The sequence below is a fragment of the Arachis hypogaea genome, chromosome 14 (assembly GCF_003086295.3).
Source record: "Arachis hypogaea cultivar Tifrunner chromosome 14, arahy.Tifrunner.gnm2.J5K5, whole genome shotgun sequence".
Lineage (NCBI taxonomy): Eukaryota > Viridiplantae > Streptophyta > Magnoliopsida > Fabales > Fabaceae > Arachis > Arachis hypogaea.
In genome coordinates, this window is record NC_092049.1 from 12,188,779 (window position 1) to 12,213,231 (window position 24,453).

The 24,453-nt window shown below is 31.5% G+C and overlaps 2 protein-coding genes across 2 annotated transcripts; one reads left to right on the top strand and one right to left on the bottom strand.

Moving 5' to 3' along the window:
• Positions 1-9,912: 9,912 nt before the first annotated feature.
• Positions 9,913-13,619, top strand: LOC112741536 (cell division control protein 2 homolog). The gene is made up of 8 exons (XM_025790555.2): positions 9,913-10,279; positions 10,365-10,549; positions 11,496-11,616; positions 11,805-11,978; positions 12,390-12,553; positions 12,810-12,897; positions 12,984-13,037; positions 13,253-13,619. The coding sequence occupies exons 1-8, from the start codon at positions 10,271-10,273 to the stop codon at positions 13,340-13,342; spliced, it is 885 nt and encodes a 294-aa protein (XP_025646340.1). The 5' UTR covers positions 9,913-10,270; the 3' UTR covers positions 13,343-13,619.
• Positions 13,620-14,225: 606 nt separating this feature from the next.
• LOC112741535 (protein CHUP1, chloroplastic) lies at positions 14,226-17,972 on the bottom strand. Its single transcript, XM_025790554.3, has 7 exons — positions 16,843-17,972; positions 15,639-16,571; positions 15,370-15,501; positions 15,090-15,271; positions 14,882-14,993; positions 14,658-14,801; positions 14,226-14,519 (listed from the first exon to the last, which is right to left on the bottom strand). The coding sequence occupies exons 1-7, from the start codon at positions 17,599-17,601 to the stop codon at positions 14,439-14,441; spliced, it is 2,343 nt and encodes a 780-aa protein (XP_025646339.1). The 5' UTR covers positions 17,602-17,972; the 3' UTR covers positions 14,226-14,438.
• Between the last annotated feature and the right edge of the window lie 6,481 nt (positions 17,973-24,453).

The window sequence follows — 24,453 nt, forward strand, 5'->3', positions numbered from 1 at the left end:
TTATCCATTTATTCTTTATTATTTATTATGATAAAGTTTATTTAACGATTAATTTTCACTATTTATATAGTATATATATTTTAGAGTTTAATTACATAGTTATTTAATCACTAAAGTATGTAATAATTATCCTCCCAATTTTTTTTTCTTTTAATTATTTTGTTATGTATAATATTTTATTATTTAACATATTTTTTTCTTAATCTCACTTAAAAAATAACTAATAAAAAATCGAGTAACAACATTATCTCTAATTCTGACAACGTCCATCACATTCTCAAGATTAAATTTCACAACTATTTCAATGGCATGTCTTTTTTCACTTTCCGATAAGTAATATAGATTGTTGGACATTAGGATATAATGAGAAGATTCTCCTTCGACATCATATACAAATTCTCATTTAAAATGGATCTCGAGTGCTTCATTCCTTCTCTTCCAGAGTCCAAACAGACAGATAGTTTCGACATCGCATTTAAGCTATCAATACAGCGAACAATATTGTCGTGGTCGCTCATATGAAAACTGAAGCGATTATCGAACATTGGTTTAGAGAAGAAGTTGAAGAAAGCCATCGGAGTAGTGGACAATATGGCTATGGAGATGATAGGACAGAGGAGGAGGGAGATGGTGACGACGACAATAGATCTTAACAAATCGGACTTGCTGTCTAGATTCATAGGATCTATCAAAAACAACAAGTACTTGAAAGACATAGCCATTAATTAGTTTCTTTAGTATGAATTGATGGAGAACAAGTTGAAAATTTTTTCTCTTGTGAACATTGAAGTTGTAGAGTGTGCATTGTGTCATAGCTTGAAGTTGCAGTGTTAAATTGTTAGGGTTATACGAAATATGATGGAAATTAGGGGAAAACAGTATCGTTTTCGAATAGAGGGGGTCAGGGACCATTTTGTCTCCCGTTAGAATTGTCAAAAACCATTTTATCTTCGGTTAGAGTTAACAGAGCAAACCAAATAACTGACGGAATTAATTATTAAGAATTAATTGAGTAATTAATTTTAATTAAAAACTAAAGTGTCTAATCTAAAATTTTTTAGAGACTAAAATAGATAAATATTCTTAAAGTTATCAATTAAAACACATAGCATTAAACTTACCTGAGATATTGAATAAATATTGGGGTTATAGAAAGAATTGCATATGAAATTTTGTGGGTTATAGCTGTGTTCAAGTTCCTGTGCGTGTAAATCGTGGTATGTTTTCATATTATGCATGCATCCCATTTTTCGCCATAAATAGTGGTATATATCTTTGTTTTTTATTTTGGTGTATTAAAACTTAAAAACATAAAACTAAATATAAACCAATATTTACTCTCTTTTTTTAAAGCATAATAAGTCGCCATGATTACCCATGTTTTTTATATTTTTTTAAAACTTGTATAGAAGCTATGATTTATGGAATTATTGTCTATTGTGAGAAACTTGAAATTAATTTTTGATAGATTAGGTGAATATATTTTAATTTAGTAATTTTTATTGATGTCATACACAACAAAGTTGTAAATTTGCAAAGTTTAACTTTAACTCTTTAAACTTCTGCTAATTACAAAATGACCTATTGAATTATGTAAAAAATTGATGACTTAAACAATGTTAGTTAAAGATTACTTACATCCTTTTAATTAATTTTTTTTGGAAGGATTAAAGATTTTCTTAATATTATAAAAAAATAATATTTTCGGTATTAGCATTAAAAAACAAAAATACTATTTTATTTTTAAATTATTTAATTATATTAAAAATTAAAATTTGATATTTATTTTAAAATATTAAAACTCTAGAATAGAGAATTCATTTTTAAAAAAAAAAATAAGAAAATTGCAATTGTTTGATATAGTTTAACAAATATAGATCGGCAAATTTTCGTTAATAAGAGAAAAGAATTTTTAAATAAATTAATTAAAGTAATTATTTGTTTAGATATTTTTTGAAATATTTACATTTTCCCTTTTATTAATACACATATCTTTTTAAAATTTAAAATATTCTAAAAATTATATATCAATAAATTATTTATTTATTTATTTATTACAATAATTTGAATTAGAATGGATTGAAAAATAAATTTAAATTGATGTAATCTAAATTTTATTATTTTAAATAAATTGATTAGTCTAATAGAGAAGAAAGAAAAGATATATAAAAAAAACAAAAATACTTAATTGAATTTAATTATAAAAATAATATTTGATCGTATAATATTTTTTATTATTTATCTCAAGCAATGATAATGATATAAATAATAAAATATATAAATACTTTTTAAAAATATATCAATAAATAAATTATTTATTAGAAAAATGCCTAAAATGGGAAAAGCTTAAATTCAGTAAAAATGGAAAATGAAAAGAACATGTAGCAGATTTGTAAGTATTTTATGTAAAAAAATTATATTAATATATTTACAATTTCACTTTAGATTTATTCTAAATTTCTCAAAGCATCCTAATCCTTCAAAAATCATTAGATATTTTTACCATATTAAATTCTTTCATGATTTATATTAAAAGTGAATGGATAAAATTGTAGTTATTTAGTTTTAAGATAATCTCATAGTATTTATCTTTAACTAGTTTAAATAAATAAATTACCTTAAAAGATCACACCTTAAAACAACAATTAATAAAAAAAAGGAGAACATTCATTTATCTAATATTGTTTATTCGCCCAAAAAGAAAAATGTTTTCAACCAAACCTATGCCTTTTATTTGTTAGTTATTCATGGCCATTTTTAAAACATAATAGCATTCCCAAATGCGCTTTTTATTTTTAATATGATCATTATATACGTGTAATTCGAAAAAATGAGAGTTTTTCAGTTATGCATAAATATGGGATTAATAAGAGTTTAGAGGAATGTTAATGGGTCAGTAATAGTGTTTTTAATGGTGTGAGATTATATTTAATAGTAAAAGATCACTCACTTTTGTTTTGATAGTTAAGTGCTTGCTAGAAAATACAAAAATTACTGCCCATAGACTTTTTCAAGAGTTTATATTGAAATTATTATATACAATTTAAATGAGATCGTAATTAACGATTTTGTAGAAGAAACACATTGTGAAAGAAAAATTAGGATTCATCTAATTAGTGATCAATGGCTGAAATAAAAAATAAATAAAATTATCTATAAATAAATTGACACTGACAATTTTTTTGTGTCAGAAATTCTAAATATAAATCGTGACTTTAGATTTTAGTGAGGATAAAATTTTATTCTTTTCTCAAATCGTTAGTTATATTTTATAATATTTTTTATTTTTTTTAAATCGTAAATGACAATTTATTCAGACAACGATTTAACTCATATTGACGCATTATACTATCTTTACATAATAATTTTGTATTATGCCACTCATTCTACAATATAAAAAAAAATTAGCTTCTTAAATGTAACTTTTAAATGGGATATGCCCGAGACACTTTGCTCATTTTATTGCTGCAGTTAGTCGAGTCTTTTTCATATATATATATGATCAAGTTACTTTTAGTGTGTTCGGTGTCTGAAGAGTAGCAAAAGTCACTGAAATGTTAAGAGTAAGAGGAAAATAAAGGTGATAAATGATATTAAAGAAAAAATATCTCACTAAAGAGCTGTTAGCATCTAAATCCTTATATGATTTTTGTTTATGAATTTATATATTCCTTCTCTTTGTGTGATTTGCACGCTTGCTTTCGTTTGAGGTATTAGCAGACGCTTGAATCCAAACATCAAATAAGCAAAAATATTGAGATTGGTTATAACTTATTAAGTAATCGCTCGCCATTAACATCGGTATAAGATGGGTAAATTTTCGTAGTGGTTTCGAGATTGACTGCACCAAAATCGTTTTTAAAATTCTAATCGTATCAATTATGTTTTTGAAATTGGAAAAATTGTATCATAGTAGTCTCTAAACCGTTTTTCGTTAACGATATGCTGACGTGGTTTGATGACGTGGATCTTTGGTGACACGTGTCACCTCATGATTTGGCTACGTGTAATGGTATGATGACATGTCGGTTAACGATACGTGGCATGCTGACGTGGATGGATATGCCACGTGTCGTATTGTTATTTGTCCACGTGTCATCCACTATGTCATCGTTACATGTGCACCAAATTGGTCCTTTACTTTGCATCAAATGACTTATTTTAGTCTCTGAAATTGAATTTCATGCACCAAATTAGTCATTTCATTAGTTTTTTCTCATTTTTTTATAAATTTAAAATTCTCATTATATATTTGAATACACTAATTTTAATTTTATCTTTTCACAAGTTATTTAAATACAAGTGTTTTTATAAAATATTTTTAAAATATTAGTTTTAATTATACAATTTTTTCTACAATATTTTATTAAAAGAATTATGTGACATATTGATATTGATTTAATAAAGAGTGTAAGTTAAGAGTATAATAATATTCCTTAATACAATTTTTTTAATATTTAACACTTTAATAAATATTTTAGGAATACTTGATAAGACACTTATTAACTAATATAAATTCATTATTCCCATCCATTTTAAGAATGTTCGATTTTTCATATAATTAACTTCTCACTAAATTAATAATATAGATTTATACTGTCGATTATAATAATTCATTTTATCTATAACTTAGTTAGGCGGCTTTTTCATATATTACACAATTAATCAATATAAGTACTTATTATAACAATGACTTGAACAGTATTAAAACAAATACAAATAAACACAAGATGTAATAATAAAGTTTTGGTTTTAGTTAACATGTACTCTAATGATACAAGTTAACATTATTAATTAAAAAATTTATTATAAAATATGTATAATAAAAAATATAATTAAAATTAGTGTATAAAAAAATATTGAAAATTTTAAATTTATGAAAAAATGAGAAAAAACTAATGAAGGGACTAATTTAGTGCATGGCATTCAATTTCAGGAACTAAAATGAGTCATTTGATACAAAGTAAAGGACCAATTTGGTGCACATGTAACGATGACATAGTGGATAACACGTGGACAAATAGCATTGTAACACGTGGCATACTCATCCATGTCAGCATGTCACGTGTCGTTGACCGACACATCATCATATCGTTACACGTGGCCAAATCATGAAGTGACACATGTTACCAAAAGTCTACGTCGTCAAGCCACGTCAGCGCATCGTTAACGAAAAATGGGTCAGGGACTACTATGGTGTAATTTTTCTAATCTCAAGAACATAATTAGTGCAATTAAAATCTTAAAGATGATTTTGGTGTACGGCATCAATCTCGGATACCATTATAAAAATTTACTCGTTAAGATGGAGCCTCTGATACTCTTTTACATACCATTGATGATTGTTAAATATTTAATATATTTGATTAAATTATTAGTTAATAATTTTTATTAATAATTTTATATAAAAATAATTTCACATAAATTTTTACTTTTATATTAACTAAATTTTCGCTTATAAACTATATTATTATTAATGGATTAATAGTTAAAAGGGTTTTTATAATATTTCAGCCAATTTTTATTAGTTTAGTTTTTGAAGAATAAAAAATTTAAATTAATTTTGTAAAAATATTAAAAATATAATTATTTATGTTGTCTTATTTTTTTTTTATCTGTTTAAATATAGTATAAAATAAATAAATAAATAAATAAATAAATCTATACAAAAATCAAATAAACTAAAAAAAATTATAAATATAACCATTTATTAAATTAGTTATTCGCTAATTAAATAATGACATCTCGCAAAATAGTTATATCGCATATCATCGTCTAATTGGTAGAAAAACAAAAAGCCAATGTAATTTACATTTGTATTTTTTACAAATTAATACGTTTGATCTTTCGAAACTTAAATTCACGCGTAATTAATTTTTAAAAGACTATTTGACAGTTAATCATATTATTAATATAAATGGTTTGAATTAAGACACATTATATTTATAACATTTTATTGTAATATATTTTTTTTTATTTTTTTTTTCTAAATTTCATATACTAAAGATTAATATGTTAAATTTTATTTAAAAGCTTATTATTATCAAAATGAGTTATTACATACACACGTCAAATTTTAACTTGAAACAATTAATCCATATAAATTTTTAAAATATTATTTATATATTAAAATCAGCACTATATATATGTAATTTAATTTATTTTTAATGTATATCTTGTATTATAATGTGTATTTTATTTTGATAATTAATTTTGGTGATTGATTTAGTATATACCTAACATGTGTTTGATAAATTTTATAATTATTTAGATGAGTAAAGTACCAGCTCTGTCTCTATCTATTTGTTCGAGTGACAAGACTATCCTTGACAAAAAATGATCCATTTCAATCTCAAATCCTGTTTCATTTGAGCATTAACGCTGTTATTTTGTTGTCCTTAAAAACATTGTAGTTGATTCTTGTCGTCTCTCTTTCCCTCCCTTTGTATCATATTTGGAACCCTAAATCTCCATAAGCAGTAATAGAGAGCGTCAAAGTAGAAGAGATGGGGTGAATGATGATGGTAAAAGTGTGGATGAATTTTATACACATTTTAATCATCTTGTAGATCTACCAGAGGTCATTGATAATGGAGTTAGGGAGAAAACTATTGAGGGAGAGATGCATTTCAACAAGGCCAGGAAGACAATTGAAATTGGAAAACACTTAGATAAAGACGCTTAAAATGTCTTCTTTTAAAGATGTTTTTAAGTAATTAAAATTCAATTCATATAATTCATTAAACTATGTTATTTTTATTAAAATTAGATCAAATAAATTGATTTGGCCAAAAAATCGATAAACTATATCTTAAATCGGTCTAAATTAATATTTTTTTATAAAAAATAATTACAATATCGCTATTATAAAAATGACTAAAATTATATATATATTGAGAACCCTAAATTTTAACCATTTTTTTCTCTGTGTCGTTATAGGGTTAGAATTTAGACTTTTCAAAATTAAAAAAATATATAATAAGAATATTTTAGTCATTTTTTATAATATGGTTATTAAGGTTATTGTAATCATTTTCTATAAAAAAAATATTAATTTAGATCGATTTAAGGTTTGGTTTACCAATTTTTTGGCCAAAATAATTTGTCTGATCTAATTTTGATAAAAATAATATAGTTTAATCAATTATATGTATTGAATTTTAATTAATAAAAAACATCCTTAAAAAAGACGTTTTAAGCATCTTTATCGAAGTGGCTCCCATTGAAATTACTTGTAACAAATGTAGCCAAAAGAGCTAAAAAAAATCTTATGTCATAAGCTATTTAAACTGTAATATTAATGATTTGACGAATCAGAGGAGAAAGAGGAAGAGTAAAAGCTAAGAGAGGGAGAAAAATTAAGTTTTCTCATTTTGATAATTTCCCATGAATAAAAAACAGAAAAATAAAAAATTTTATGTACTCTTTATGTACTCTTAGTATAATTTAAGTAACAAGAGTCATTACTACAAGACTTACTCCAACTCCCTAAAAATCTTAATTGAAAGCATATGACCAAGAAGAATAAAAAAAATTAATAAGAGAAGTGTTGCATCAGTGGATTCTATCAATACCACATAGTTAAAATCACTCTAGGTTTGATTTGTCCTATATATAAAAATGTTAAAGGTATAAGTGACACATTATATTTTAACGAGGGATTTAATTGTCTATAAATAAAATATTTATGTATTTAATTGATCATATTTGAACAATAATATATACAAATTAAAAAAAATAGTCAGAATATCAATTTTGCAGTATGTTCATGGTAATTTACATTTGTATTTTTTACAAATTAATTTAATATGTTTGATTTTTCGAAAGTTAAATTCACGCGTAATTAATCTTTAAAAGACTATTTGACAGTTAACCATATTATTAATATAAATGGTTTGAATCAAGACACATTATATTTATAACTTATTTTATTGTAATACTTTTTTTTCTTACCTTTTTTTTCTTCTAAATTTCATGTACTAAAATTAATACGTTAAATTTTATTTAAAAATTTATTATTATCAAAATGAGTTATTAGTTATTACATATACAATGTAAAATTTTAACTGGAGGCAATTAATCCATATAAATTTTTAAAAATATTATTTATATATTAAAATTAGCACTATATATATATAGTTTAATTTATTTTTAATGCATATCTTGTATTATAATGTGTATTTTATTCTAATAATTAATTTTAGTGACTGATTTTAGTGTATACCTAATATGTGTTTCATAAATTTTATAATTATTTGGATGAGTAAAGTACCAACCCTGTTCCTATCTATTTGTCCGAATGACAACGTGATCTTTGACAAAAAAATGATTTATTTCAATCTATAATTCTGTGCTCTGTCTGTCAATGCAGTCTAAGAGTAACAGAATTTGCTGATTTGTCTCGTTAAATTGCTGAAGTAGTATGTTAAGGTGGTGAGGTGGATGTTAGATGCTCATTGGCTTGTTAGAAAGGATAGAGACCTATCAGACCTGTTTCATGTGAGCACTAACACTGCTATTTTGTTGTCCTAAAAAATGTTATTAGTTTATTCTTGTAGTCTCTCCCTCTATTTGTTTTATGTTTAAAACCATAAATCTCCATGAACAGTAATAGAGAGCGTAGAAGAGATAGGGTGAATTATGATGGTAGGAATGTGGATGAATTTTTATACATATTTTAGTCATCTTGTAGATCTGCCAGAAATCATTGATAATGGAGTTAGGGAGAAAACTGTTGAGGAAGAGAATTCTAACAAGGCTAGAAAAGATAATTGAAATCACTTTTAACAAATGTGGCCAAAAGAGCTAAAGAAAATCTCATGTCTAATTCAAACGGTCATGTTAATGATTTGACGAACCAGAGGAAGAGTGAAAGTTGAGAGAGGGAGAAAAATTGGTTCTTCTCATTTTGATAATTTCCAATGAATGAAAAATAGAAAAGTAAAAACTTTATGTACTCCTACTATGATTAATTACCATTAACATTAAACTAATAAAAAAATCTAGATAACATCTTCCTGCAAGGTAGAATTGTATAAATCTAACAATCCTAACTTGGAAACATTAGTAAGAAAAGGACTGGCAGAGCTTTGTAAGAAAATCAGCAAGTTAGTCTTTGAAACCAATTGAGATGAATGAGATTAGACAAATACTTTTCACTAACAATGTGTCAATCCACTCCAACAATCATTTCTCTATTACTCTCTCTTACCTTTCTAACATGGTATTAGAGTCATGCTATCCTCTTTGAAGAACATAGATTATTTTTGTTCTATTGAAATCACCGTATTTTTTACACATTTTCTTTATGTCATTTTTTCTTTATGCCATTTTTTTCACATCCGCTACTTACCTATTCCCATGAAGAAATCATATTTTTTTGTCACCTTCGGTTAGTTTGTCGTCCATCTCTTTGTAGTTTACCACTTTTTGGAATTTGTTGGGTAGTTAGCCATCCTTTCGGCAGTTTCATCTGGGTTTTCTAATGATAGTTCTGTCTACGCTTTCTTCCGACAGTTCTGTATTTTTTTCTAACAATTTCGTCTGCATCTGTTCTATCGGTTCATGCATTTTTTTGTTTCGTTGTTTTAAATAAGTTTCAAATTCAAGTGACTTTGAGGAGATATTAGAATATATTAGGATCAATTACGAATTATTTAGTATATTTAAACATTTATTATAAGATATTACGTTTTTATTATTTCAATTCTCTTAGCACATCTAATAACATTTTTGAGTATTAAAACGCCGTCGTTTGTATTTACATAGAATAGATAAGTCCTTATTCTTTTTAACAAATTATGTAAGTATTTAACATCTATTTCAACACTTTAATTTTTTACTTTGGCAGCTTAACGAGATATATCAGTAAATTTTATTACTTTTTAAGGACAAAAGTGATAGAAAGACTGTGTTGACAAATAAAAGAATTGTGTTTTGGGTCAAAAGTCGCATTGTGATTCAGACAAATGGACATGGATGGAGTTGGTATTTTACTCTTATTTAGATGAATTTTATAATTTATAGGAATTTGAGTTGAAATAATTTTACTTGTTGCGAATAGGATTTTAAAAGAGAATAAATAGAGGAAAAGGGTTAAAGAAGAGCGTGAGAAGTGAGGAGACGGAGACAGACGCATTACGCAAGAGAGTGTGTGTGTGTTCCACAGCTGAGATATAGAGTGTGAGTGTGACTGTGAGTGTGTGAGTGCAGTTAGCAACAGCAGCGCCGCTCCTTCAACACTTCTCAGATCCTTCCATTCTTCGCTTCCATGGACCAGGTTTGTTTCTCTCACTTCATTCACCGATTCTCTCTTTTTCCTCAAATTCCGATTCATCGCTTTTTGCTTGCTTCATTCATTGCAGTACGAGAAGGTTGAGAAGATTGGGGAAGGAACCTACGGCGTCGTTTACAAGGCTCGCGACCGCGTTACCAACGAGACCATCGCTCTCAAGAAGATTCGCCTTGAGCAGGAGGATGAAGGCGTTCCTAGCACTGCAATTCGCGAGATTTCTCTCCTCAAGGAAATGCAGCACAGGAATATTGTTAGGTATTCTTTTCTTCATCCTAATCTCACTTCTTCTTGCTATTATTATTTGAATGCGTGTATCTCTGATGAATGCTGCTTCTTAGTAATTTGTGTTTGTGGTTTCAATTGGTGAAATTCATGTGACGTGGAAAATTGGAGGGTTTCTGGTGCTCATTGTGTGGTGTTTTTGGTGAAATTGAGGTTTCTTTCGTTTGGAGTTTTGACTATGGTGTGTGGTTTGTACTTTGTAAATTGTAACGAAATCATATATATGTTGGGATGTCTATGTTTAGTAGTTCAATCATGGTTAATCACAGAACCTGAAATGATGTTTCCTTCAATGCGAGACTTGTTGACTGTAGTTGATAGTCTCTGTTTTTTATTTGGTCACTGAAATTATGAATCTGGATAGTGCTATCATTATCATGCGATATATTGTTTGTGATTATGACTACATCTTCTGATGAACTGTGTTTGTTGTTTTACTCCAACAACCAGTCATTGTCTCACAAAATGGTGTTGGATACATGCAACCTGCGTTCGGTACCATGTTTTATTTTGTTGATGGTTATCCTCGGTAAATGGTCAACTGGTATAATAATGTTGCCTGAATATATCATTTGTTAGACTGTACAGCTGTGAACTGTTCATGTTGTAGAGGTAAGTGTAGGGTGCAGGAAGAGTTACGTGAAGGTTTGCACTTTCAAGTCTTGCTTTTATAACAGTTTCACAAGCGACTTCTGGGGTATCATACTGTTTATGCAATTGAAATATAGGTTTGATAACTCAGGAGAACGAGAACCTGTTGAATCTAAAATTTCACCTGTATTTCGGTTCCTTAAAATTTGTTGTTCTAAATCTTATTCTGCCTCTAAAACCATTTCTTCCCTGTGCTGCTGTTCTAAATCCTATTCTTCCCCTTTAATCTTCTTTACTAACTTATGCTTGGTGGCTGTGTGAATCATAGGTTGCAGGATGTGGTGCACAGTGAGAAGCGATTGTATTTGGTTTTTGAGTATCTGGACTTAGATCTAAAGAAGCATATGGATTCATCTCCTGAGTTTGTTAAAGATCCACGGCAAGTAAAAGTGAGTTACTTATGGATCCCTTCTTATTGTTGCTGGCTTATCTTATCCCAAGAATATTCACATTAAAGGCGTAAATGCATTGTTAAAATAAAATCTATTTTGTGATGGATTCATAATGAGGTATACCATATTTGGGGGAAAGTATCAGATAATTTGAAATTTGAATTATTTAATGATCCCTTCTGCAGATGTTCCTTTATCAAATTCTCTGTGGCATTGCTTATTGTCATTCACATAGAGTTCTTCACCGAGACTTGAAACCACAGAATTTGTTGATAGATCGCCGCACTAATTCACTAAAGCTTGCAGATTTTGGATTGGCTAGGGCATTTGGCATTCCTGTCAGAACATTTACGCATGAGGTTCGTATCCAATCTTACATTTGCTTCTAGCCATCCATGCAGATAATCAAAATTTGAAATATATGGCCTCTGGGAAACGAGAATGAATATGTTCGGTGTACTTGTGCTGCTTCTATAGTTGCATCTGACATGGTGGAGATAATTGAGAATCTTATTCTCCTTTAATGCTAAAGCAGCACAATTTGGTGACTAGATTTCTTCATTGATTATTTATGCTCCTGATTGTAAAACTAATCAGCGTTATTTCTTTCTTCATATTTATTTATTTTCAAATTTGTGTGTGCTCCATATATGATATACGGTACTGATCGAGCACATAGTTGGACCCATGTACTTTATATCACCTAGTGGGAATTAGTTGGTTTCAGTCACTAGCTTTTTCGCATCATAGTCATTGGTGATTGCTTGTAGGTGGTGACACTGTGGTACAGAGCTCCAGAAATATTGCTCGGATCTCGTCATTACTCTACCCCAGTTGATGTTTGGTCAGTGGGATGTATATTTGCAGAGATGGTAAACCGGCGACCTCTATTCCCTGGAGATTCCGAGATTGATGAATTGTTTAAAATATTCAGGTGACTATCTTTTTTTCTTTAAGTTATACGTTTTTCCTGAAAACCATATTAATATCCATGATTGGCCACATGACAATGCCCCTATATCAATCATGTCAATTTTCATATGAGAAATTAAGTTATGATATGTTTGTTTGGACTTTCCAGAATAGTTTACTTTTAGTGCAAAAGTTTGGGTTTCCATGCATGTAACAATTAAATAAGCAAAGCTACATGTTATATGTTTATATATTTACTATTTATTCATTGTATGAAGAATCATGGGCACCCCAAATGAAGATACATGGCCTGGGGTAACTTCATTGCCTGATTTTAAATCAACCTTTCCCAAGTGGCCACCTAAGGTAATTAAATAATTCTATCTCTAACGTGGATGAAGTGTTTGGTTCTCCATTGCACTAAGAACGTAACCTTATCCTGTAATTTGCAGGAGCTAGCTAATGTGGTTCCAAATCTTGACCCCGCTGGTCTTGACCTCCTTTCTGTAAGTGTAGCATGTGATATACTGTTCATTCTCTCCTGAACTCCTCTAAGGAAATAAAGTTGTATATTAGAGAATTAAGAGAAATTTATTTTGGAACAATAATATAAACAATGATCCTATGACATTTGAATTCACTTTCTTCTTCTTGGATCTCAATCCTAATTATCCTACCATGAATCATGTTAATTCCTTTTATTGATTCTAATGTGGTGCAGAGTATGCTTTGCTTGGATCCCAGCAAAAGAATCACCGCCAGGAATGCTGTAGAGCATGAATACTTCAAGGACATTAAGTTTGTACCATGATTCCATATCTTAATGATGGAAAAAGGTGTTTATATGTGTAGAATTTATGGGTTTTGACTCTGCGAGAAATGCGTGCTTTCCGTCAATGACTTCGGACTGGGTCTTTCTTTGTCCTTGCAAATATTAGAATCAACTTATGCGTGATCCATATTGCTTCATTTTTGTTTTTTTGCCCAAGTCTAGACACAATTCGGCAGGCAAAATTTAATTTTGCTTGATGTAAAGTTGCTATTTCTAAATATCTTTAACCTCATAGAAGTTGCTATTTTTCGTGCAATGCAATTTATGTGTCCCAAAGTAATTAAGGGAGGAAATGACAAATAAGGCCGTGTCCATTTTTGTTGTGGATATATGGATCCCAATCCAAAATAAATTAAGTCCCATGGAAAATTTGGACATACAGTGTGGGAAGATTTTCAATGATTAGGGACTTATGTCTCAACGACAAAAATGAACGAGAAGTTTCATTATCCTCCACGTAGAAAAAATTTATACACCTTGTTAATCTTTAACTATAAACTTAGTGTTATACAATTATGTTATAAATATATTTATTGTAAATTCTCTAGTAAGGTGTTGGGTCCTTGGCTAAGAGTTGGGTCCGTGGCTATAAATAGCCCTTCTCATGTTTTCTAATGGACACAATCAATAATAGAATACTTATTATTTTTTCACTCGAATCCTTATTTTTATAACATATTATACTTTTTCTTTCATATTTTTATATTTTGATTGATAAGAAAAAAAATATTCTATAAACAAGGAAGAATTTATTGTGAAGTAAACGCTAGCCTCTGGAATTCTTGGGATTATCTTTCTACATAATTGCTCCATTGCTGCGCTGGCTTTGCATACAAGATTTCTACAGTGTTGCAAAGAGATACACAACACGAATTTGAAGTCTTTTGATTGAACACCTTGTTAATCTTTCTGCATGGTTACAAATAACAAAAATGTCGCCCGTCTCTCGCTACAGAAAATGTAGTGAAATGGCAGGCCAAACAAACAAGAACCAATCCACATTGCAACTATGTAACCACCCTGTATGTAGCTTACTGAGATTGTAAGCTGAAACCATCAATCCCCATATTTCTGTTTACATTTTGTTAAGTAAAGAGGCAAGGCTGCGAAGTTCCTCAAATGCATGCATTGTTTCTGCATCAAATCCTCCTGCAAACTGCATAAATGAATAAATGGTTATACCTCTACCATGTTTGATAATGATTCTACAGAAAGTTCTTGGGATATGTATGAACTGAAACACTCAAAAGGATAGATAAAGGTGCTAGATTATAAATTATAAAATTGGACAAACCTGATGGATCCTAAAAGCAAATCTCACTCCTTGGAGAAGCATGTAATCCATTGCTGAATCTTTTTCTAGTGATGACTTTGCTTGTAGTTCCATAGCCACCCTTTTCATATACCTTTTTGCCAATTTAACCGATCCTAGCTTTATCTGCAAAATGTATTTGTTGGATCAAAGATCTTGTGAAAATATATAGCTTGCTGGATGATTACATTGCTATGTTATTGCACCTTGCCAATGATTCCATTATCAAGCATCCATTCTAAAGGAATTTGAAACTCCTTGCAGTTACGCATCAAAGAGTCTCGTGTGCGATGAAGGTTGTAAACGGTACGCTCCATCCTGACAGTGAATTCAAACACAAACATAAGATTTCTTTCTTTCTTTTCATGGAGACACAAAGCAAACATCACAGATCTCATCATTTTAGTTACTTACTTTTCGGATAAGGTAACCATTTTCTTTAGAACGACATCACAAGGTAGCCGTGGATCATCCTTATACGATGAAACTTCAGATTCTAACTTTTTCAAATCTTGATATGCAAATGCTGCTTCTCTTAATGTGTCAGCTTTCTTCTCTGGCCAATCAAAATGCTTGAGGACTGCCCTCTCATCTACCTAAGAATGTAGCCCACACAATCATAAGTTTTTACTTGACATGGCATAATTTCGAAACTACAAAGGTGAAAAGCTCATTGGATAAAAAAGCTTCTTACAAGGAAGCAGAGTTCATCATCAAGCCACTTCACGAATGCCACTACATCTTCAATGTTCTGGTAAACTGCATTGTTCACCTCTCTAATTAATGAATTCACAAATTCTCCCTGAGTTTCAATATCTGCCTTTATCTGCAAATCAAGGGATAGTTACTATTTTAGTGATATATGTGTAATCAATGATAATTCACTATTCTATGTATTGCTTAAACGGCAAGTAAAACATATATATTATGAACTTAGATGCATAAAGTTGGGTAAGAACTCACAGCAAGCAAATATGACGACCGATTTTCAATTTCTCCAATCATGCTGCTCCGAACATCTGCAACATCAGTTGTATCTGAGAGTGCTCCATTTGTAGAATCCCTTCTAGAATCTCTCTTCATAAGTGAATGGTACAACTCCACCACTTGTGGGGCTCGTTTCACTGTCCCTGTATTACTTCTTGCTGTGAAATTCACAGGTGGTGGAGGAGGAGGTGGAGGTGGAGGAGGTGGAATTTGAGCAGAACTCTCTTGTTTCATTTTGCTAGAAATAGAACATGAAGGCCTTGGAGGCGGATTAGGAATGCGCAAGGCCCTCTTCTCGACATCCAAACAAGTCAAAAGTTTGTTAGCTTCTCTTTGGACAACCTCCAAACCAGATTGTTGAACGGATAATAATGGCACTGATGGTTCCTTCTCCATTTCTTTGGTACATATAAAACAATCCGATTGTCTTCTCTTACTCAGGACTACCTCTTCCTCTGAACAATTCAATCCGCTAATAGAGTGTCGTCTTTGGGGGCCTCCTGCTACCTCAGATTCCATCCAATTCTTCTCAATAATACTATCTGGACATTCTACTTGTGACAAATTATCACTAGTTATAGGCCACTTTTTCGGCTTCTTCATCAAATTGAACCTATTTCCACTACTACCACAGTTTAGGTACCTATTGCTTTGATCAGAGAAGGAACTAACACAATCTCCACTACTACTATTCACATCAGGTTGGGGGCTAGATGGCTTATCAGAATCCATTGGTGAGCATGTGTTCTTCAATTCATTTCTTAAACATGAATTCACCCACCTCAGGTATGCAAGCTCCTCAACCTCATTTAATCTACTCATTTGTAAACCTTCTACTTGTTTGGACAGGTCTTCATTGGTGACCCTTAGCAATGATGCCTCAGCTTTGATTTTGGCAACAATGTCACTCTGATAAAAGAAAGAGAAAAAAGGACAGTTACTGAGAAAGAAGAGGAAAATGTAAATGATTGATAAATCAGCAAAGCTAAGTACAAAGCTCAACCTTATTTTAGAAAGTTAAAACCAAAAGAAAGTAACAACAAAAATGATAGATGATAAATGATAAATCATTGATTAAATTCATCCAAAATGCTAAAAAATGAATCGTCCACTATGAAGCACAAATACTTCGTTTTCACTTTTGTGCAACATAAATCATCCAAAATTGAGGAGAGTTTACCTCTGAAGATTTGGCAAGACAAGACAACTGAGATTCAAGAGAAGAGAGCCTGCAAGTGAGACTTCTCTTCTGCATCTGCAGCTCCTTATTGACCCTCCTCAACTCAACAACCTCAAGCTCAAGATCCTGCACTGAACTATCCTTTTCCCCTTTAACCACCACTTCACCACTCTCAGAAGAGACACGGGTCAATGCAGCAAGTTGCTCAGAGAGGCCATGTTTCTCTTGTTCCAATAATGCTACCTTCTTCACAAGCTCATCAACCTCACCATTGTGCTTCTTACACTCAGCAAGCTCTGCATGAAGCTTAGACTCTCTCTCCTTTGATTCTTGCAATAGCCCCCTCATGTGGTCAAGCTCAGTGAATAAATCAGTGGAAGATTGTCTCCTATGTGAAGGGTAACCATGTGGATGAACCTGAGCTCCACCATTAATAGAGCATGCCAAGTCACCAATGAGGGACCTCTTGACCCTAGATTGTGGTGGCTGGTTCTTCTGGTTTTGAACAGCATCAGAGATTGTTGTCAGATTCTGTTGATGTTGTTTTTTGGTGGGGATTGTGGATTGAATTTTGGATTTTTTGTCTGCAGCGAAGCCTTTTACAATATGGGCACCCCATGAAGAAGACAACCTTGGCCTTGAGATGATTGGATTGTTGGTTGTTCCTTTGGGGTTTTGAGGCTTTGGGGGTTGGTTTTGGTCTGCAAATTTTGAAACTTTGGACCTGTTCTCTGATGGATGGTTGTTTTCTTCCCTCATCCTGATGATGATCAAAACCAAAGGAAAGAAAAGGAGAGAACTTTTGAAATGTGATAGATAGAGAGTAATACTAATAACAGCACTCTCTTCAGTTTACGAAGAGGATCACCAATTTAGTTTTGCATTGAAGACAATGGAATATTGGGTAGCTCAACATTGATGGGTGTTTTTTAATCTCTGATATATAAAGGTGTGAGGAAAGCTTAGCTTAGCTGCCATTAAAGGGAACTTTGGAGGGTTGGAGTGGTGATGATGATGATGAATGGGGTAAAAATGGGAGCTTTTGTTTGGAGTTAGCTTCAGAGCTTTTGAAAGTTTGAATTTTGAAAATGTTGAGAGAGAGAGAGAGAGAGAGAGAGAGAGAGAATGGTACTAATGTGAAGCTCAGCGAGGAGTACGAGGGTGGAGCTTGGGAACTGCAACGGTCGATTTTTTGGGAGTGGGTCCCAAACGCGATTAAAAGTTGACTTTTGGTTTAAATAGAAAGCTTAAGTAAACTACGTTTTAAGTGTTAACTTCGTAAAAGGTTCAATTTTTAAAGATAATTTTCATTCCACAAAATATATTATAAAAGACATATAACATATCAGAAAAGGGTGTTGCTAATGTGTATTTTAAGGATATATTTCGAAAGTATTATAATTTTTTTTAATTATCGAAATGCATTAAATATATTAAAAATTTTAAATTTTTATGATTATATTAAAATATACTTTTAAAATACAAAATAGTTAAATTCATGTTAAAAATGGTAGAAATTTAGTTTTAATGCATTATTTATAATTTTATTTAGAAAATAAAATATTTTTTTAGCTAAGATGAATCTTTTTCTCATTAAGTATTTTTTACTAAGATGAATCTTTTTCTTATTTTTTTTATAAAAATAATTTTTTTACATAAAATGAAAATAGATTTAAAAACCAAATTTTAACTCATTTTTATACATATTCTACATAATTATTTAAATATAGTTTGCAAAAAATTAAATCAATGAAATAAGTTTCTTGTTACTTATGAAAAAAAAAATCGTAGTTTATTAAATATTGAATCATTTGAAGATCAAAATATTTTTTTTTAAAATTATTTTATCAAAACTGAATATTTTAGATATCAAAATAATAATTTATCCAGTTACATTATTTTAAATAATTATTTATATAATAGTGGTAAAAAATAAATATAATTACATAACTAAATTCATGTGTAAAAATCTTCACACTTATGGTTAATTGAAATTAAATCTTTACTTACTAAGCTTCAAGATATTACAAGGCACAAAATATAAAGTTCAACATCTTAAAAATAATTTTGGAAAAGGGGTTATCCAGTTTATCGTTCAAATATTACATGGTATTTCTTTTGTCAATTACTTTTAGTTAACTATTTTTTTTATATATTTTTTTTGTCAAGATCTTATAAAGCTGTCACACAAATTATATGTTAAGACAACTTAAATTGTCTCATTTATTTTTACTTTTTGATATTATTTGTCTCCTTTGTTCTGATTGAACTCGTGTACAGGAACAGGACTAGTGACCAAGTAAGAAAGGAAGAAGACAAACAATACTGTAAGACCATTAGAAACAACACACATTACTAAAAGAAAAGAACCCTATTCTAATAAGACACCATGCAATTAATATGCAATATAATAATAACATTATATAAGACAACTAAAATAAAAGACATCCATGTTTTTACTTTTTTAACATTCACTGTTATCCAAAACGGCTAATTTTTTTTATATGGAAAAAAATTGTGTGTAATTTATTATTATGGATAATTGGTATATATATATATTTTTTTGATATGGACTAATTTCTTTTATTTTAATTTTAAGCAACAAATCGAATCCTCAAATTTGAAGAAGTATAAAAATTTAAAGGACAGATTTCATAGTGTTACAAATTTGAGAGTCAGATTTGTATATTCAAAAAAATTTAAAATAAAAAATTTAAATTTGATTTTTTTTTTCTTTTCACGCTCACTACGTCCCTCCCTCAACGTTTCAATAACGTATTGTCTCCCTCCTCTCTAAACACGAAACAAACACAACACAGAGTGAGGTTTCTTCTTCTCCCTCCCTCAATCTCCAATGGCGCATGTGCGACTGCATTAACCGCACCGATTTCAGTGGAAGACTTTGGCTCTGGAGCATCGCTGTTTTCCTGGCCTTCATACACATAGTTGGGAAGCCTGGTTTCTCTGAAAGAGGTAAGCCAAAAATTAAAAAAAAATGTGGTTTCTCTGTTTTTTGATATTGTTGTTAATCTAATATTCACAAAAGTTCAGGCCATTTTTTTCGATTGTAATTGGTGGGTATGAACGCCTTTGTTCTGTTCTCTGTGCTAGAGTTTGATCACTACTGGCTTTCGTAGTGGTTTGGCCAAGAAAATTGTAGAGTAGGAGTGTTTCTTGTGTTTGATGATATGAAAACGTGTTCTCTATGTGTTAGGGTTTACTGCTGTTAGTGGAGGAGTTTCCAAACTGTTAATGTGTTTCAGGAGAATGACTCTGATCAATGAATTTGTTAAACAAAGTTTGCATGATCACAGTAGAAGTAAAGATCTTTTGGGAGTTGAAATTTTTTGTAACTCTGATAATGGATTCTGAACTTGACTGATTAGTGAGAGTAATGATAAAAATTGTAGAAGAGAAAATTCATGAATGGTTTTAAATGATGATAAGCCATTATCTGAAGTTTAGCTGAAATGTGCTTCTGTGCTTTATGTGCTTCATTTAACTATTTTTCTCTTGGAATACACAATTATGATACTAGTTAGCTTTACATAGAAGACTTTTGGGAATTTTTTTTTTTTTTTTGCCAAAAAGTTTCCAATGACTACACTTTTTCGAATAGAAAAAAAAAGGTCCTAATGTATATTATTACTATTCTTGAATGTCTTGAAGGCGTGAGGAAGCATTGCCTATATTCAAGAGGAGACTCTTAGGTGCCTTGCTGGAGTTTTCTGCTCAAGAATTGCAGGTTCAGGTACATTGGTTTTTGTCAATGATCTTCTTTTCAAACATTTTATTTATGGCATGTAGGCACAATTGTATCCTTTTGTCTTTTGATTCTATTTTCCTCATCAATCATTTTGGTTCTGAATGTCCATGCTTATCCAAAAATAAATAGCTTCACTCATAGTTAAGCACACCTAGTTAGTGTTTGAAAATGGTTTTTGGGATACAAATATAGAGATAATGATACAATAGTGATGGATACAAAGAGAAATATATTTGTTAATAATTTTAACATTCGGGGATAAAACAGAAAAAACAAAATGTAAAAAAATTTCCATTTTAGTGTCCTGCCTCCACTATCTCCACTTGTTGGGAGAACGGAAAGATTTTATTGTCTTTAAATTTGTGTCCCAGAGACAGATTCCAAACACTACCTTAGAAATAAAATCTGTACATACAAGAATAATTCTATGATGATTATACACATGGCTGCTGTCTATAGTTGCTGAATTAATCTATTGTGACTTATTTATACAGTGGTTGTGACTTAAGAATTCTAAGTTATTTAGTGTCAACCTATCTATTATAGTTATCTATATGATGTTAATACACTGGGCTGTTGTCTATATATGCAGAATTAACTCTGGACTGATTATATGCTGCATAATGTTCTGTCAATCTGTTGATACTCATTTATCTTGTTATGCGTAATATTCTGTAATAGTACTGTGTATGGACTAGTTTGATGTCACTTACATAAGTGTAGGGACTAGTTTGATGTCACTTGAACAAGTCTAGGGACTATTTTGATGTCACTTATATAACTGTAGGGACAGATTTGCTGCCCGATAACAACTATCTGACCCCTTCTTTGGTATCTGAAACAGGGCCTTATAAATGCAGTTAAGGAGGTTTTTCCATATGTCCATCACAGATTCTATGTTTGGCATCTGTGGAAGAACTTCAACAAGTAATGGAAGGATCTCCAGCTTAGAGGGCTACTCTGGGATTGTGCAAGGTGTACTAGCCAAGATGGCTTCCTTGATATCATCAAAAAGATTGAAAGGGTTAATAAGGAAGCCTGGGAGTATTTGAACAAGTGGCCTAGAGACTCTTGGAGCCGGGCATTCTTCAGTAATGCACCTAAAATAGATAACATCTGCAATAATGCCTGTGAAGTCTTCAACTCCAGGATCAAAGATGCTAGAGCTAAGCCTATTATCACACTCTTGGAAGAAGTCAGAATGTATGCAATGAGGTTGATAGCTAGGAACAAGGTGAAGCTGAATTCAAACACTGGAGTTCTACCTCCTATACAGCGCAGCAGGTTAGAAAAGATACGGAAGGAATAAAAAAATTGGGTCTCGATGTGGTCTGGTGACGCAGATTATGAGAAGTTCGAAGTACATGGCTGGCCGACCAACATGGTTGTGGACTTGGGAAAGAGGCTCTACACATGTGGTTTCTGGCAATTGAGTGGTAATGTTTTTTAAATTCATTGTCTTAGTCTTATTATCATTATCAACCTTTGTTGTAGGCTTACTGTTGTTGTCGTCTTCGTTGTTGTGTGAATGCTGTTTAGGGATGCCATGTGTGCATGCGTGTGCTGCACTGGCAAGGGCTGGTAAGAGATCGAAGGACTACTGTCATCAGTGGTTGACCATGGAAGCATATAATAACACATATGCCTTCCATATCAATCCAATTTCAGGTCAAGCACTATGGAAAAAGTCACCATATAACAGACCACAAGCACCAAAATTTAGAAACATGCCCGGACTACTTAAGAAAAAAAGAATAAAAGATGCAGATGAGGAGCCAAGTGGGAGTAAGAAGTCGAAGACGGAGATGAAAAGAATATATAAAAAAGGTCGATGTCGTTGTTGTGGCGAAGCAGCACACACCAGAAGGAACTGTCCAAAGAGGGTTGCTGCAGCTGCAGAAGCTGCTGCTGCAGAGGCTACCACTGCACAACCCACTACTGCTAATGGTGGTGAAGGTCAGGCCAACTCTGCTGCCCCTGTCCCAGAAGTCCCAACCGAAATCAATCTTGACCAAAGTCAACCACCCTTGGAAGCAACTGATGACTCTCAACAGGTTCACGAGCTTATATGATTTTAAATTTATCATACTCACATCCTTACCTAGTTTACTAACTATGTTACATTTTTTTTTGGCTGATAGGTTCTACCTTCACCTGTTAGGCCGCCAAAGCTCCCTCTAAAAAGAAAGTTAGCCAAGGGTTGTAAAAAACCATCTTCAGGAAGTAGCAATCCACCAGTAACCACCCCACCTGCTGCTACCCCACCAGGAAGTAGTCATACATCAAGGAATCCCCCACCTAACCCTATACAAGGTGCAACACAGGGAACTGCTACAAGGCTTGCAAATTTCATGAAGTTTGTGCTAAATCCTGGATTCAAGGCACCCAGACATAAAAAATGAAGATTAGGATGATTATGTTTAGGGAAAGCAGGCTGTCTTTTTGTATCTATTTTGCTGATGTTGTTTACAATGCCTAAAATATTGTCCCAGTGTTGGGGATTTTAGGGAAAGCAGGCTGTTTTTTTGTATCTATTTTACTGGTGTTTTGGCTCTATAATGCCTTTTTTAAATCAAACATTACCAATATGAATATGAATTATGAATTATAATTTTATTCAATTGAGTTTTCTCAGCCTTTTGTTTATATATTATCCTTTGTTACAAACTTAAGACTAGTTCAAGTGCTGTCCATTTCTATTTCATTGAAAAGAAGTCCAGGAACAGAAGTATGCATATAATCAAACACCTTAATTTTCATTTCTTTTAAACAAAAGGATAGGAACAACTACATGAACAAGGAATGCATATAACATGCATGTCATTTGTTTTTTGCTAGATACAGTTAACCCTGCTGTCTATCTAGCTTTAATAGAAGAACACCAATTACAATCAGTAGCATGAACACAAACATCAAAATTCCCCCCATTTTTAGAACCCTAATTTCAGCTTCTAATTTACCAAATTTCCAAGCCATCTTCATCTTCCATTCCTCATCATCAACTGAATGTCTTGTTCTATCATCACATGGCATGGCATCTTCCAAAACTTTATCAACCCACAAAAACAATCCACACCATTTCTTACCCACTGTCTGCACATCAAAGAAAATTCAATCAACAAAATTTATATCCATAAATATAGCAATCAACAACAACAATACTTACATTGTAGTTTGGGCAACCCAGGAATGGTCTCCCTGGATTAGAATCCGTCTCTGACCACCGCAGCACCGGTCTCGACCCGCAGGCACACCATTCTGGCAAACGAGCTTCTCTGTTTCTGTTCATTCTCCTCATGATGCTTCCAAATGATCGTGGGTTGTTCGAGCTCCCAGCTGCATTGCTCGTGCTAGCCATAACCGACGGGTTTCAGAGAGGGAGAAGAGAAGAACACAGCACCGACGAGAAGAGAGTAGAGTGAACAATGTGGCCTTCAAATTTGGGGATTAGGGTTTTAACTTCATCTGAGGGACCAAATTGAGTCGGAAGAGTTCAGCTAGCCGTTGTGAGTCCCACGTGTCAACGACGCTGCCAGCTAAGCTTTCCGGTTGCGCCACGTGTCCATAAATTGCCGGAAGGACAACTTTGAGTCCCGGAGTGCAAGTTCGGGGATGACTCTGAGGAACTTTTAAGTTCAGTGACTACTTTGGGGCTCGAGTGCAATTTCAGGGACTACATTGAGGCTTATCTCCAAAAAAAAAACACACCAACTCACCACTTTTTTTTAAAACACCACCACAATCTCAATAATAAAAATAAAAAGTTCTCCAAAAACAACTGGTACAATTAAAAAAATAGGTAATAAGGTTTTCGACTAATATATTTATAAATCACTAAAAAACAT